The 17,921-nt window shown below is 48.7% G+C and overlaps 1 protein-coding gene across 1 annotated transcript in view; it reads right to left on the reverse strand.

The window, feature by feature from the left end:
* LOC119974779 (seizure 6-like protein) overlaps positions 1-17,921 on the reverse strand; it is a 398,298-nt gene that overhangs the window by 25,163 nt on the left and 355,214 nt on the right. The window contains exons 11-12 of the mRNA XM_038814062.1: positions 16,305-16,499; positions 8,966-9,157 (exon numbers count right to left, since the gene is read on the reverse strand). Coding sequence (XP_038669990.1) covers positions 8,966-9,157; positions 16,305-16,499 — 387 coding nt within the window. The remainder of the gene's footprint in view (positions 1-8,965; positions 9,158-16,304; positions 16,500-17,921) is intronic.

Here is a 17,921-nt window from a genome sequence, read left to right on the forward strand (position 1 = left end):
CCTGCACAGCTTTTTGCGTTGTGGGGGTGAGACCCACACAGACACAGGAAGAACGTGCAAACTCCACAGGGACAGCGATCTGGGGCCGAGATCAAACCCGAGTCCTCAGCACCGTGAGGCAGCAGTGCTAACCACTGCGCCACCGAGCCGCCTTGCGTCCTTTTCTGCTGCGACTTGTCAAGATGCTGCACATGCCATAAAAGCAAATGCAGCCTGACATTCGAGCTGGAAAAGTGATAAGAACAAGGGTATTAGAATTGAGAATAAACAGCTTGGATTGATCTGATAATTATTTTTTTAAAGGTGCAATTTGTTTGAGTTGCCAGGAGATGGCAGCAGAAAGCTTTTCATCGAATCACTGCCAACCAGCCAGAGACTGCAGAAAAGTTATTGCATTCATTTTATACAGTGCCAAGTCTACTAAAATGATCCATGTGCGGATGCCAGAGGGTTTTAATTCGAACTTTCTTCATTCTTATTTTCATCTCTGCAATGTATGCCCCACTCCGCCCCTGCCTCTCGAGACGTGTTTGGTCGCTGTCGACCTGATTATTTCAACGGTCTTCTGACTAGACTCCCATCTTGCACCCTTTGTAAGCTTGAGGTCATCCAAAACTTCTGGTGCCCCTATCGTAACTCACACCGAGTCCTGTCCACCCATCGCGTCCATGCTCGCTGACGTAGCCGTTGCTCCTGATCTGGCAGTACCTCGATTTTTAAGTTGCCTCACGCCTCCCTATCTCGGTAACCTCTCCTGCCCAATAACCCTGACAGAGTGAAGCACCGCCAGATGTACCCTCTTTACAAAGTGGTGTTAAGAACATAAGAACTAGGAGCAGGAGAAGGCCATCTGGCCCCTCGGGCCTGCTCCGCCATTCAATGAGATCATGGCTGATCTTTTGTGGACTCAGCTCCACTTTCCGGCCCGAACACCATAACCCTTAATCCTTTTATTCTTCAAAAAACTATCTATCGTTATCTTAAGAACATTTAATGAAGGAGCCTCAACTGCTTCACTGGGCAAGGAATTCCATAGATTCACAACCCTTTGGGTGAAGAAGTTCCTCCTAAACTCAGTCCTAAATCTACTTCCCCTTATTTTGAGGCTATGCCCCCTAGTTCTGCTTAAACCCCCAAGGCTGCACCAGCAGGTGGGTGTAGAAGATCCTTTAGACCATTGCGCATAAGAGCAGGTTAGTTCTTCCTGGTGCCTTGACCAATATCTTTTTTTTTTAAATTTAGGGTGCCCAATTATTTTTTCCAATTAAGGGGCAATTTAGAGTGGCTAATCTACCTAACCTGCACATCTTTGGGTTGTGGGGGTGAAACCCACGCAGACACGGGGAGAATGTGCAAACTCCACATGGACAGTGACCCAGGGCCAGGATTCGAACCCAGGTCCTCAGCGCCATAGGCAGCAATGCTAACCACTGTGCCACCGTGCTGCCCTCCTTGACCAATATCTAATCCCTCAATCGACATCACAAAAACTGAACCTTTGTTTGTTGTGCACATCAGCTGAAGCTAGATGGGGGATAAGAATAGATTACCCAGTGTAGCCAATTGAGTTGGCCACTTCCCAAAAACAAAATGGAGAAACACAAAGACAGCTGGGAAAAATGGACAGTCTAACCAAACAAGCAGTTTTGCAGAGTTCCTGTGTATTCTGCCTGCAAAGAAAGCAGACAGCACCGAAACCAGCAGTTATACATATTGATGAGCAATCCCCGGGAACAATAGCTACAACAATTAGCTACATTTAAGACACTCAATAGCAAGTCAGACTCCTCGGCGCCAACGGGAGTCCGAAACAAAGGAGACAAACAAGCCAGAAAGAACCGCCCAGCGATCGAGAAACAGCCCCAGTATTGGGGAATTCAAACCAATCGATTGGTATGGGATCCAATCGATTGGAAGTAAGCTCGGGGTCCGCCCAAAAGGGCGCGAAGCCCCTGGGACCTATAAAAGACAGGTCCCAAGTTCAGTTCACTCTCTTAGCCGGCCCTCCCAGCAGAACATCTTAGCAGCTCTCAAAGAACTTGACCGTAAGAAGGAGAGGCCTGGCCAACTGCTGCACCATCGAGTAAGTGTCCAGTCAACGCACGCTACGAGATAGATGCTCCTGACCCCTTAGTCCATACCAGCTGGAAGCCTGCAGGCTCAGGATCGAGCAAGAGGCCATTGTTCCCTGACCCAGTGGGTTCCCTTATCCAGATAAGTATTGGCCTGTTAGTGGTAGGAATAGCCTAATCTTTTAGTATTATATGCATGAATAGCGATTAACTGTGTATTAATAAACGTGTTTTGATTTGAACCTTACTAATTGGTGTACTGAGTTATTGATCTGAACTTGAACTTGAACCTTGTGGTGGTATCATAAGGATACCTGGCGACTCTAGAGCTAAGTAATAAAACAGCCAATTGAGTGCAAAGTGCACTCACCAGAATGAGCAACACCAGTAGGGTGGGAGGAGGCACTTGCGGAACGCTAGCATTGACCAGTGGAGCTGAATGGTCAGCCGCAATTCAACGCCATTGGTCGGAATTCTCCAGCCATTTGCTGGCGGCTGGAGTCTCAGGTGCTACCGACATTGCGATCTCGCCCACGGGAATTCCGGTGGCTTGGGGTGACTTCAATGAGAATTCCCGTTGACAACGGTGGGAGCAGAGAATCATGCCGCCAGCGAAGGTGGGTCGTCTCCCAGGCGGCTGGCAGGCCGGAGGATCTCTTTCATTATCACGTTCCTCCCTGCAGATTCCTGCTGTGCACAAAATGGCTGCTGTGTTTTTCAGATAACAAACAGTAACTGTTGTGTTCTGTTGGGGTTGAGGCCATGTAAAGATGCACACAGAACAGCTAGTTCTTTGACTAGTGATGATAGTTTATTAACAAAATGAACATGTGGAAATACAAACGGTAACCAATAATTGAATTCTCCTGGAACTACTTCTCATGCGACTGTCCTACATAGAGTACATAGAACATACAGTGCAGAAGGAGGCCATTCGGCCCATCGAGTGTACACCGACCCACTTCAACCCTCACTTCCATCCTATCCCCGTAACCCAATAACCGCTCCTAATCTTTTTGGTCACTAATTAACCATGGCCAATCCACCTAACCCGCATATCTTTGATTGTGAGAGGAAACCGGAGCACCCGGAGGAAACCCACGCAGACACGGGGTGAACGTGCAGACTCCGCACAGACAGAGGCCCAGCGGGGAACCTGGGACCCTGGCGCTGTAAAGCCACAATGCTAACCACTGTGGTACCGTGCTGTCCTCTACTACAACTTACTACCAACTGCCGTCCTCTGGAGTCACCTGGTGGATCTTTGTCCCCACCTGCTGGTTGGAGGTTACTATGCATGTGCATATCACCACAGTAACTGCAGGTTAAATGTATTGTGAAGGCACCCTGAAGCAGTAAAAGGTGCTGGCGAGCTGCAAGCCTTCTTTTCTTTCAATTACTGCATCGCTTCTCGGTCTTTCGGCCAAGATCAAGCAAAGGATCAAGCCTGAGATCAGATATAATGCCTTTACTTGTCGGTTTTCACTGTAGGGACCGTGAATTGGACTCAATTTCATTTGGAATTGGCTTTTGGAGCGGGCAAGGAGATGGATTGAGGGCTTGCCCTGTCCACTCTGTGCATTGGCTTCGCAACTTTGAGAAAGGAACATGAACTTAAAAAAGCTGACAGCCCTTTTGCCGAGTTCATACTGACCCTGGCAGAGAGCGGACATTGTAATGCCACCTGCCTCAGTCCCCGACCGACACGTAATCCAGTGCACCAAGTTACCTATCCCTGCAAACTTCTTAATTACACCACATATTACACAACATATTAATAATTGCTGCTTGAAATTTGCTGCTCCAGCAATTTCTGCACTATATTTGTCACATCATTTGAATAAATGTTTCAAAGATTTATGAACCTGCTCTCTCAGGGGGAACTATTAAAACAGCCGTGTGCTTGGTAGCTTACGGTGCTGTTGATAGATGGTTGCAGTAACCTGTACTGCAGTCTCCCGCAGAGGAGTGGGAGCTGAGATGGTGACTAATAACCCTGGGTAGGTGGTGCGAGTGCAAACAGGCAAGCTAGACAGCCACGTGGCTCCAAGCAGTCTGTCTGACTTTGACCATGTGTCCACCTGCAAAGGCATTAAATGGACAAAACTCACAAAACTGGTTTCCCCCACAGAACGCAGGGATTATGTGAGACACAATAATAGTCCATATTTACGTAGTGCCTTCAATGTAATAAAATGGCAACACACATCAGGAGCGCTGCAAAAATAAACTGGGCACAAAGCCACATTGATCAGAGGAGGTGGTGGCGTAGTGGTATTGTCAGCCAGCGGAATGATCTGGAGACACGGGTTCGAATCCCAACATGGCAGGTGGTGGAATTTAAATTCAATAAAATATCTGTAATTAAAAGTCTAATGATGACCATGAAACCATTGCCGATTGTCATAAAAACTCATCTGGTTCACTAATGTCCTTTAGGGAAGGAAATCTGCCGTCCTTACCCGGTCTGGCCTACATGTGACTCCAGACCCACAGCAATGTGGTTGACTCTTACATGCCATCTCAAAAGCCCAGCAAGCCGCTCAGTTGTATTGAACCGCTACCAAAACACAAATCAGAAATGAAACCGGATGGACCACCTGGCATCGGACCCGGCACCGGTAACAACAACGGCAAATCCAGCCCTGTCGACCCTGCAAAGTCCTCCTTACTAACATTTGGGGGCTGTTGTGTTATGCTTCTTCACGTAGCATAAGCTGCTTCCTTGATGTATACTCTGACAAAGGAAGGTTCAGACTTGGAGATAGGTTTAACACATTTATTGAACAGTTAACAATTCTACTTGAGTTTGACTCTCGTGCTAATCTAACTACAGCAACTCACTCTAACTAATCAGTCTGCTTTAATCCATGCGGTGGGTGTGGTGCTTCCTGATCTGCCCTTGTCTCTCTGAGTGTCGCCTGTGGAAAGAGGAAGAGCGTGTGTGACCTGTCCTTTTATATGGGTAGCCCCCTTGTGGTAGTGTCACCTCTGGGTGTGTCTTGACTGCCCATTGGCCATGTCCTATCTTATCGACCGATTGGTTGAATGTCTGTGTGTCATGATGTCTCTGATGCTCCCTCTAGTGTTTATTTAGTCCAAGTGTATTTGCATTAACCTCTTGTGTATTTAAAGTGATGCATATCACCAAAGTTGGGAGGGCTATCTCAAAGACTAGTTAAACAATAGCCTGAGATAGTCATACTCACAGAATCAGACCTTACAAACAATGTCCCAGACGCCACAATTACCATTCTTAGACATGCCCTGGATATGTCCTGTCTCACCGGCAGGACAGACCCAGCAGAGGTGGCGGCACAGTGGTATACAGTCAGGAGGGAGTTGCCCTGGGAGTCCTCAACATTGAATCTGGACCCCGTGAAGTGTTGTGGCTTCAGGTTAAACATGGGCAACGATACCTCCTGCTGATTACCACGTACCGGCCACCATCAGCTGAAGAATCAGTACTCCTCCATGTTGAATACCACTTGGAGGAAGCTCTGAGGGTGGCAAGAGCGCAGAGTATGCTCTGGGTGGGGGACTTCAATGTCCATCACCAAGAGTGGCTTGGTAGCACCACTACGGATCGAGCAGGCCGGGTCCTAAAGGACAGAGCTGCTAGATTGGGATTGCAGCAGGTGGTGAGGGAACCAACGAGAGAGAAAAACATACTTGACCTCATCCACACCAATCTGCCTGCCGCAGATGCATCTGTCCATGACAGTATTGGTAGAAGTGACCAATGGACAGTCCATCTGGAGTCCCGTCCTCACATTGAGGATACCCGCCATTGTGTTGTGTGGCACTACCATCATGTTAAATGACTTCGAACAGATCTAGCAACTCAAGACTGGGTATCCAGGAGGCGCTGTGGTACATCAGCAGCAGCAAAATTGTATCCAACCACAATCTGCAACAGGCAGATTGGTGAGGATGAGGCCAAGTATGTTTTCCCTCTTGTTGGTTACACTGGCATCTCTCCGGCAATGTGGAAAATTGCCCAGGTGTGTTCTGTACACAAGAAACAGGACAAATCCAACCCAGCCAACTACGGCCCTATCAGTCTACTCTTCAACATCAGCAAAGTGATGGAAGGAATCATCAACAGTGTCATCAAGCAGCACTTTCTCAGTAATAACCAGCTAAGGACACTCAGTTTGGGTTCCGCCAGGGTCACTCAGCTCCTGAACTCACTACAGCCTTGGTTCAAACATAGACAAAAGAGTTGAATGCCAGAGGTGAGGTGTGAGTGACTGCCCTTGACATAAAGGTAGCATTTGACCGAGTTTAACATCAGGGAGCCCGAGCAAAACTGGAGTCAATGGAAATCAGGGGGAAATCTCTCTGTTGGTTGGAGTCATACCTGACACAAAGGAAGATGGTTGTGGTGGTTGGAGGTCAATCATCTCAACTCCAGGGCATCACTGCAGGAGTTCCTCAGGGTAGTGTCCTCGGCCCAACCATCTTCAGCTGCTTCATCAATAACCTGCCTTCCATCACAAGGTCAGAAGTGGTGATGTTTGCTGGTGGCAGCACAGTGATTAGTACAATTGCTTCACAGCTCCAGGGTCCCAGGTTCGATTCCGGCTTGGCTCATTGCCTGTGCGGAGTCTGCAGATTCTCTCCGTGTGTGCATGGGTTTCCTCGGGTGCTCCGGTTTCCTCCCACAGCCCAAAGATGTGCAGGTTAGGTGGATTGGCCATGCTAAATTGCCCTTAGTGTCCAAAATTGCCCTTAGTGTTCGGTGGGGTTACTGGGTTATGGGGATAGGGTGGTGGTGAGCGCTTGGGTCGGGTGCTCTTTCCAAGAGCCGGTGCAGACTCGATTGGCCGAATGGCCTCCTTCTGCACTGTAAATTCTATGATTCTATGTCTGCACAATGTTCAGCACCATTCGCGACTCCTCAGATAATGAAGCAGAACATGTCCGAATGCAGCAAGACCCGGACAATATCCAGGCTAGGGATGACAAGTGGCAAGTCACATTCGCGCCACACAAGTGCCAGGCAATGACTATCTCCTACAAGAGAGGATCTAACCATCTAACCCAGCACCACAACTACCCCACCGCCTGGAACAGCAACGAGAACATCCAGGGCATTTTCTCCTGATTTGGGTTGGCGGAGTCGGGATCTTTCCCGATTTGACGCTCCTAACTTGAGAGCGGGAATTTGGCCCTGATACCCCAATTACTTTGTAACGAAAGCTAAAACACCACTTACTTCCTAATTGCTTGCTGTACCTGCATGATAACTTTCCGTAATCCGTTTACAAGACAACAGTGTGTCATTATCCCCCTTTTATTTTGTCACAGCTCCTCGTGGCGATGATTCCCTTGGTTATTTATTATCATTAATTACGATCAGAAACTTCCCGCTTGAAAGTCATTTTGATGAAGAACATTTTCTTTTTAACTATTAATAAAGCTTCTTCTACCTCCTTTCGGCTGAATAGCAATTAACAGGCCTGCCACTCCTCTCCGCAGCGACTGTGTGAAAGTGCCGTGAGGTGACATGGTTCTGCTGTGAATTATTTTGATTTTAAGCAGAATTATTCATGAGCTCTGAGACTTTCACAGAATCAATATTCAGGCTCCCATGCAAGTAGATTTTGTTCCATTAAAAGGGTTTATTCTTTGTCCCATCTCCCCTTGACTCATGTTGAAGGTTCGGGGCTGGTTTAGCACAGTGGGCTAAACAGCTGGCTTGTAAAGCAGACCAAGGCCAGCAGCGCGGGTTCAATTCCCGTACCAGCCTCCTCCTGGCGACTAGGGGCTTTTCACATTGAAGCCTACTTGTGACAATAAGTGATTTATTATTATTATATTATTACTATTAGATTGGGCCCACAGACACTACTAGGATCTTGCAGCAGTGGCCATTTTAGAGAGTGAATGGTTCAGTCTTAGACCGATTTGTACGTTCACCAATTAACTTAGTGAAGAGGCAGTAACAGCAACATTTTGAGGAAAACAAAATCAAAAATATGATCTGATGGAGAGTTAAAAGGTGCCCCTAATGCTGATTAATATATTTGAAATAGAAAATCAAAACTGGGATAGGAATTCAAATTGAGGATGGCACAGTGGCGCAGTGGTTAGCACTGCTGCCTCATGGCACCGGGGATCCAGGTTCGATCCCGGCTCTGGGTCACTGTCCATGTGGAGTTTGCATATTCTCCCCGTGTTTGCGTGGGTTTCACTCCCACAACCCAAAGATGTGCAGGGTAGGGTTAGGGTTGGCCACGCTAAATTGCCCCTTAATTGGAAAAAAAATGAATTGGGCACCCTAAATTTATAGAAAAAGAAAAAGAAAGGAATTTAATTTGGAATTTAGGAGCAGAGGGAGAGAAGAAGAGAGGGGTGAAGGTGGAGGGCTGTAGATAGAGGGGGAAGAGGGAGAGGAAGAGGGAAGGGTTACAAAGGGAGGGAGGAAAGAGCAGGGAAGGGAGAGCAGATAAAGAGTGAGGAGGGGTAGAGTGGAGAGAGGGGCGGGGAGTGGGGATTGGGGAGGGGGAGAGTGAGAGCGTACTGGAGAGTGGGGCGGGGAGTGTGGAAAGAATGGGGGGAGCGGAGAAAGGTAAGGGTGGAGTGGAGAGTGAAAGGGGAGAGGGATAGGGGAAGGGAGAGTGGAAAGAGTGAGGGGAGTGGGAGAAGGGAGGGGGGGAACACGTTTTTGGTTAATTTCTTCTGTCACTCGTTGATGCCCGTTGCATCACCCAACCCACTGCCTTGGGCTGGATAAACTAACTCAGGATAAACCAACAACTGAATCTGGAATCTCTCAGCTCCATTCAGTTAAGCAGATGCTGTTTTTACTGAGTTAACCACTGCAGGAGTTCAAACCGCAATTATAGTGATGCTTTGAACCCGCGTCTCAGTTCTCTTTCACTCACGTGCACAATGTGGAAGTCTAGATGTCCATAGTGGGGTACCAGTCTCACGGCTGTAGCACGTTATCAGTGCATTCCCATCCAGTATGAAGCCTGGGTCACAGCTGAACTGTATGGTGGACCCCACCAGCAGCTTGGTATCTGATATGGAGCGACTGGCATGTTTGACTTCTCCAGGGTCTGTACAGTACATAACTAGAGAGACAGAGAGAAAGAGGGAGAGCTTACACCTTCAGTCCAACTGTCAGGGGGCTACATCACAGGCAAAAGGTCAATCTGCGATGTTTCATGTAAAATGTAACCCACTGTACTGCACAATGTCCAGGCTCATTCAAAACCCTGAAATGAAGAGAGGTTATAGGCATCTTCAGTCATTGAGGAATAATGCATGTTTCATAATAATTTACAGCATATGATTCTACTGGAACATAACAAAGAAAAAAGAGCATTTAATGAATTAAACGTTTGCAACTTCAGCAGAATTGCACATTGTACTGTATTTATAGCCCCCCCCCCCCTTCCTGGAGTGGTCTTATTTCATGATGGGGCGAATCCTTACATCTGAGCCAGAGGCTACAGCTTTGAGTCCCATCCCAGAACGTGAGGTGCATTTATAAAGTGGTCAAACAGGTTGATTATCAACCTGTAACTGCTTCCAATAGGTCCGTGGCGGGGGGGGGGGGGGGGGGGGGGGGGGGGGGGGGAAGAGCGGGAGAGTTTCCTGGTCAGCCAGAAACGTGTGGTAGCTGCAGCGCAACAATCTCCTCACCTTAAAAGACTCCACGCGTGCCACCTCTTCTCTTTCCATGGATTGTGCTCCATGGCAAACAACCTCTTTGTTTCGATGGACAGCTCGAGAGCGGGCCAAACCCCCAGCTGTTTCTTTGACTTTCTGTGGGCAGCTTCTCGACAAACGCTGCTTGATTTCCAATCATAATCAGACTAGACCCATGTTGACATCCTACAAGATACCCTAGCGCCACGTCATCTGGACAACTTTCCTTTATCTATCCATGCACCCATGAGATATGAGTTGCTGTCGGCATCTTCATTCAAAAAAAAAAAATTTAGAGTACCCAATTGTTTTTTTTTCCAATTAAGGGGCAATTTAGCGTGGCCAATCCACCTACCCTGCACATCCTTGGGTTGTGGGGGTGAGACCCACGCAGACATGGGGAGAATGTGCAAACTCCACACGGACAGTGACCCGGGGCCGGGATCGAACCCAGGTCCTCTGCGCCGTGAGGCAGCAGTGCTAACCCACCCTGCCGCCACTATTGGCATTATCATTAACTGGAACAAAGCTAGCAGCACATTCCATCCTCTCACTGTCATATTTGTGGTGGGAGTAAACAAGCAGAGGGGGGCGAGGTGGCTTCTGATGATCCGTACTTATTACCTGATGCAAGCGTCATTTGAGGATCAGCTGTCCGGGCAAGACTTTAGAGTCAAGCGGTGGTGCTGGGGGTCTAATCTTCCTGTTTGCTGCCTCTGTCTTTGCTCCAATACTTTGGCCGTCCCCAAGGGACCCGGCGATGAATGTAGCCACACAGTAGGTGTCATGTTTCTTTCACCCACCCACCCACTGGTATTTTGTATGGACGTGAATCAATCCTCACAGGTGACAGGGAAATGAACTCAGCCCCAGCCGTGAGGAGTCATTGCTGGAAAGGCACTTACAGAATGGGTAATTTATATGTTTAATGTTTCGCATTCAGAGTGCGTGTTTATTGATTTTTATTGTTCTTATTAAAGTTGGTGATTGAAATGTCGCAGAATGCAATCACTTTTCTGTCCCACATTCAGTGATAGATCTGATCTGAGGAAGGCAGCAACTTGCATTTTTATTCACACGCTGCACATGAAAGAGGACATCTCAGAATGCGATCTTAAAGTTAACTATTATTCGTCTGAACCCAGGTCCCTGTGCCCTCGCCCTGTACAAAAGTTTTCGTTATAGTTTGTATTCAGGATTGACCTTTTCTTGTTTTTAATAAATTTAGGGTGTTTTCTTCATATTTTTCCAATTAAGGGGCAATTTAGTGCAGCCAATCCACCTACCTTGCACATCTTTGGATTGTGGGAGTTAAACCCACGCATACGCGGGGATAATGTGCAAACTCCACACAGTCGGCGACCTGGGGCCGGGATGGAACCCAGGTCCTCCGTGCTGTGAGGCAGCAGTGATAACCACTGCGCCGCCGTGCTGCCCCAGGAGTGACATTTTCGATGTACCTCTATAAGATCACCTTTAATATACCTGTTTACAGTTGAAGAGCTCAACGTCCTTTTCTAGCTCAGGCCCCTGATGTTAACCATGAGTCTTGTGGGCTTCCCTGCATTGCTGGACACCACCACTACACCCCCCCCCCCCCCCCCCCCCCCCCCCCCCCCAAGCCCCTGCCCCTCATCCCATCCCTGCCAGAATTTTAAAAAAAATCATTTTGGTGATGTGGGCGTCGCTGGTTAGGCCAGCATTTATTGCCCATCCCTAGTTGCCCTTCAGAAGGTGGTGGTGAGTTGCCTTCTTGATCCACTGCAGTCTTCAAGGTGTAGGTACACGCACTGTGCTGTTAGGGAAGGAGTTTCAGGCAGTTGCCCCAGCGACAGTGGAGGAGCGGCGATATATTTCCAAGTCAGGGTGGTGAGTGATTTGGAGGGGAACCTCCAGGTGGTGGGGTTCCCAGCTATCTGCTGCTCTTGTCCTTCTAGATGGTAGTAGTCGTGGGTTTGGAAAGTGTTCCCAAAGGAACCTTGGTGAGTTACTATATGTGTATCTTGTAGATGGTACACACGGCTACCACTGTTTATTGGCAGTGGAGGGTTTGAATGTTTGTGGAAGGGGGAGCGATAAAGGGGGCTGCTTTGTCCTGGATAGTGTTGAGCTTCTTGGGTGTTTTTGAGCTGCACTAATCCAGGCAAGTGGAGAGTATTCCATTACACTCCTGACTTGTGCCTTGTAGATGGTGGGCACACTTTGGGGGGTCAGGAGGTATGTTACTCGCTGTAGGATTCCTAGCCTTTGACCTGCCTTGGGAGCCACAGTATTAATTTGGCTAGTTCATTTTAGTTTCTGATCAATGGTGACTCCCAGGATATTGGCAGTAGGGGAATCAGGAGTGGGTTGCATCCCTACCACTGTTCGTCGGTCGTGGAGGGTAGGTGGTGGAGAGGCTCTGGGGGGGGGTCAGGAGGTGAGTTACTTGCCGTAGGATTCCTAGCCTTTGACCTGCCCCAGTGAGAGTGTGAATTTCGCGCTTGTTTCTTAGCAACCAGAACAGGACATACTGTTCAAGCTGTGGTCTAACTAGAGCCCTCTACGGTTCAATCACAACCTCTGCTGATTTGTATTATATTGTATTGGCTGTAGGACAGCATTCACATGGCTCTTTTGTCTGTTACTCTGGATATTGAGTCCACCAGGATTCCTTCAATTGTGTCTCTGCTACTTCAAAATCACTCATAGACTACACGGCCGGGATTCTCCCCCAACCGGCAGGCGGGTCGTACCGGCGCCAAAGAGAGGCGTGAACCACTCCGGCGTTGGGCCGCCCGGAAGTTGCGGAATCCTCATTTGGTATTTAGCACACTGGGCTAAATCGCTGGCTTTGAAAGCAGACCAAGGCAGGCCAGCATCAAGGTTCGATTCCCGTAACAGCCTCCCCGAACAGGCGCTGGAATGTGGCAACTAGGGGCTTTTCACAGTAACTTCATTGAAGCCTACTCGTGACACTAAGCGATTTTCATTTCATTTCATTCATTTCTTCCGGGGGCTAGGCCGGCGCTGGAGTGGTTGGCGTCGCTCCAACCGGCGCCGAAGGGCCTCCGCCGGCCGGTGCGCTTTGGCGCATGTGCGGGAGCGCCAGCGTGTTCTGGCGCACTCGCAGAACCGCTGGCGTGATCCCTGTGCATGCGCACGGGGTTTCTTCTCCACGCCGGCCATGGCAGAGCTTTACAGAGGCCGGCGTGGAGGGAAAGAGTGCCCCCATGGCACAGGCCCGCCTGCAGATCGGTGGGCCCTGATCGCGGGCCAGGCCACCGTGGGGGCCCCCGGGGGCCGGATCCCCCCGCGCCCCCCTGAGGGCTCCGCACGCCGCCTGCAGAGCCAGGTCCCGCTGGTACGGACCTTGTCTAATCCACGCCGGCGGGACCAGCCAAAAACGGGCGGCCGCTCGGCCCATCGGGGCCTGGAGAATCGGCCCCCGACCGGCGCGACGTGATCCCTGCCCCCGCCAAAAAAAATGGCGCCGGAGAATTCGGCAGCTGGTGTCGGAGCGGCGGGGTGGGATTCACGCCCCCCCCCCCCCCCCCCCCACCCCCGGAGATTCTCCGACGCGGCGGGAGGGGGTCGGATGATCCTGCCCCAGATGTTGCTCACATACTTGCCTGTTTTTTAACCTTTATTCTTTCTTGGGACGAGGGCGTCGCTGGGCCAGGCCAGCATTTGTTGCCCTTTGAACTGAGTAGCTTGCTAGGCCTATTCAGAGGGAAGTTAAGAACCAACCACATTGTTGTGGGTCTGGAGTCACCTGTAGGCCGGACCAGATAAGGGTGGCAGGTTTCCTTCCTTTCATGGTCACCGCCGCTGAGATTGGTTTTCAGTACCAGGTTTTGTTTATTGAATTATGAAACACACTAAAAACGTGTCTGCTTTAAATTTCATTTGCCTTTGTTCAGCTCAATCTCTAGTTTCTGGTTGCCTCCTCTGAGTCCCCCCACTGTCGTTTTAATCGGCTAACATTTCCCTGTTTAATGACCAAAATCCTCCGGCCCTTCCCGCCTTCGGGGTCTTCTAGTCCCGCTACGCCAACCCCACCCACGGCAGTGGAGGTTGCCAGCCCCGGAAACAGACGTTGACATCAGCTGGACGGCCACAAAACAGCCTTCACGGCCCCAAAACAGTCCTTAAAAATCCCACCCCTCAAAGTTCCCCGATCCGCCACAGGTCCATAGCAAAGTTAATCATTCCTGCATGCTTAAGAGGCCGTCAGGATGTCAGTGGCCATTATCAGGGGTCAGGGGTCATTCGGCTGTTGCCTCAAATAGCAGGAAAAGAAATAGCCCATCTATCCTTCTGGACCCTATAAGAACATCGATCTGAGTGAAGTTGGGGGCGATGCCCACTTGTTCTTGGTGAGCCTGTAAATGGTTGCCCATTTTGTCTCTCTAGTTATTTCCATAAGGTCCATAAGGTCCCCCATACTGTCGCCACAAGAACAGGAAGGCCACAGGAACTCCCTGTGCAATGCAAGGAGGGTGGAGAGTTGGCATTATAGCTCTCAATATCCTCTGATTTTCAGACAGGGACAAATGTGGAGGAAAATTGGCTCATTACTATCTGTCCCTGGTGTCATTAATATATTTTGTAATTAACCTGCAATAATGGGTTCTGATAGGAGGAATGTCCACCTTTAATGCAATCTGCCTGATTTTCCATTCACTAATTTGGACCCATATACATATTAACACTGTACCAAGCCTAAACTAAAGATGTACACGCACGTGATCAAATGAAAAATGAAAATCACTTATTGTCACAAGTAGGCTTCAATGAAGTTACTGTGAAAAGCCCCTAGTCGCCACATTCCGGCGAGGCTGGTACGGGAATCAAACCGTGCTGCTGGCCTGCTTGGTCTGCTTTAAAAGCCAGCGATTTAACTCAGTGAGCTAAACCAGCCCCATAGCCCCTGATGACTCAGCAGGCCACACCTGGCCCATGTGGTAACATGATGCCGTGGCCAAACACTCTACATTGTTCAGCTCTGTACCGAACCGTGTAGAAAACGTCAAGGGAGGTTCGGTGCAGTCCTTTCAGTCCACTGCCTGCATTAAATTACATATTACATGCCTCATTCTCAATCTGTTGTTGGGGGGGGGTATTTTCTCACCCTCTCTCCTGAAGGCATAGTTAAATACTGGAGTTAGTTAACATCCCACACACTGATAATGGAAGACCCCCCCCCCCCCCCCCAGAGTTGAGCTTCTTGTTTGGTCCTCAGCAGCACTGACTACCTCACATTACGGCAGCATGGTGGCACAGTGGTTAGCACTGCTGCCTCACAGAGTCAGGGATCCGGATTCAATTCCAGCCTCAGGTGACTGCCTGTGTGGAGTTTGCACTTTCTCCCTGTATCTTGCGTGCGTTTCCTCCGGGTGCTCCGGTTTCCTCCCACAGTCCAAAGATGCGCAGGTGGATTGGCCATGCTAAATTGCCCCTCAGTCTCCAGGGCTGTGTAGGTTAGGTTAAGGAGTTATTGGGATCGGGCAGGTAAATGGATTTGGGTGGATTGTTCTTTCAGAGGGTCGGTGCGTACTCAATGGGCCGAATAGCCTCCTTTTGCAGTGTAGGATTCTATGATTACACATTCCCAATGAAGCATTCGGTGATCATTGCTTGGCAGCACAATTGCAAATCATGTTAATAGCGCCATTAAACACAACTGTATTAATTGCATTAACATATTCATTGGGATCAGGTAATCCAATAGCTCCCTGTGCAACATCAGGGAAATTCACCCCATTGTATTCACGAACATGCTAATGATATCTACTGGCCTCTCATCATGCTGACTGTCTAGTTTAGGACATATCTGAACCTTCCCATGGATGGTCACCTGTACATGCTTTGACAGGCAGATCTCCACCAACTAAGAGTACATGAGCATTGCAAGCAGTTCGAATTTATCTTGCTTAAATAGATAGCTGCGATATCAATCACTGGTTTACATCACCGTTCGCTGTAGTAAAATGATAGATTGCTTGTGACGCCTAAGCAATAGTTCATTCTGGATATATTGCTCATGCTCCATCTCCTGGACATCAGTCACCGTTTTGCTAGCCAGGGAAGGAGGAAGGGTAGACAATATCAGCAGCGATAATGCTGTCAAAACCCTCCAAGCATTTCCCTGAGAATGCACCTCAACCCCATGATCCACAAAATATCAGCTATGTGCTTGACATTGGAAATGATTTCCAGTCAGCTTTGAGGACCGTGCTGCTCTAAAAGAGCGTGTTCATCAAAACACTGACGTACCAGTCATTGGGAGTTCTATCGGCGTAATGTTAAAAAAGATACTTGGTATTTATGCAGCGGCTTGATCGCATCTTCAGTCCATGACAAAAATGAAAATACATAACGTGCTGGAGAAATTAATGTGCAGCTAATTTGTTTGAGTCTTCAATGTTTCATTCAATTCGATCGGTCAGGGCAAGTCTATTAACAGCTCAAGTATTACCTCTCCATCAGAACCACTATTGTATTTCCATGATCTGTGCACTTAACTGAAATGTTCCCTTGTGTTTTAGTTAGGTCGAGCAACATAGGAGGACGGATTTCCCTTACTTTTTTCACAGAATGGGGGATCACTGCTCCATGTGAGGTCCCACTGACAAGTGAGGGTGTCACTTCCCAAGATGTCGTATCCCGGGTCGCACTGGTAGGTTATCATGGTTCCACGGACCATTTCTCTGTGGGAAGTGGTTTTCCAGCCATTGGGGATCTCTGGAAGGTCTGAGCAGGTGTCATTCCGGGAAACCTCTGCAAGGAAGACAGAAGGCAAAAGTTGGAATCAACGCTTTGAGCCGTTCAGCAGATCATCTCTCGCTCCCCCTCGCCCATTGAATACACCTGTTTTTAAAAGGTTCTTACCCACGCGGCCTCTCACATAGTGGCAGCCATGGCTCATTTGGTAGTCCTCTTGGCCTCTGGGTCAGAAGGTGGGGGAGTTCAAATTCCACTCCAAAGACATGAACACAAAATCTAGGCTGATATTCCAGTGCAGTACTTTTAAAAAAAAATTTAGTGTACTCAATTCATTTTTTCCAATTAAGGGGCAATTTAGAGTGGCCAATCCACCTACCCTGCACATCTTTGGGTTGTGGGGGCGAAACCCACGCAAACACGGGGAGAATGTGTTAACTCCACACGGACAGTGACCCAGAGCCAGGATCGAACCTGGGACCTCAGCGCCGTGAGGCAACAGGGCTAATCCACTGCGCTCCCGTGCTGCCTTTCCAGCGCAGTACTGAGGGAATGCGCCACAGGTGGAGGTAAAAGATCCAACCAGGAACAGCAGGAGAGTTCTCCCGACCAATATTCATCCCTTGTGCATAATAGGCGGCAATGTGATAATGACAGGATAATCTTGTACAACAGTGTTGGTTGAGGGATAAATATTGACACTGGGGAGAAATCGCTCCTCTTCTTAAAAGTAGTGGATTGAAAATGAAAAATGAAAATGAAATTGTTCATCTGACAGTTTTAAAAAATGTGTTCATGGGACGTAGGCGTCGCGGGCTGTGTCAGCATTAATTGCCCGCCCCTAACTGCCCTTGAGGGGGCAGTTAAGAATCAAATATATTGCTGTGGGTCTGGAGTCACATGTAGGCCAGACCAGGCAAGGACGGCAGATTTCCTTCCCTGAAGGACATTAGTGAACCAGATGGGTTTTTACAACAATCGCCATGGTTTCATGGAATCAAATCTCAGGCCTCGGTGAAATAAAAAAAAATGCTGTCCCTTTAATAATGGATATAGAATCCCTGAATGGTCAGAGCACAGTCGGACGCCATTTGTCTATGCTCGATCTCCGGAAGAGCAATTTACATTGTGCCACTCACAGTCACCCTCACCAGCCCCCACCTCCTGCACAACTTCTCCCCGAAGCCCAGTTCCCTTTTCAAATAATAATCCAGTTCCCCTCGAACACCTCGATTTAATCTGTCTGTCTCCACCACGCTCGCAGACCCACGGAAATGTCTTTCCTCACATTTTTCATTGCGTCTGTTGTTGGCCCAGAACCTGCGCCACGTGACCGAGGCAGACCTGAACTGATGTCCGCAGTCTCCCCTTCGTGTCCCATTTATAGATGGAGAAAAAATAAATAAATCATGCAGGAAACAAAATTGAAGCTGCTCACTCATCTTTTCAGGGAAAATGTGATTAATTTTTTTCTGTCTG

The sequence above is a fragment of the Scyliorhinus canicula genome, chromosome 1 (genome assembly GCF_902713615.1).
Source record: "Scyliorhinus canicula chromosome 1, sScyCan1.1, whole genome shotgun sequence".
In the NCBI taxonomy this organism is placed as follows: Eukaryota; Metazoa; Chordata; class Chondrichthyes; order Carcharhiniformes; family Scyliorhinidae; genus Scyliorhinus; species Scyliorhinus canicula.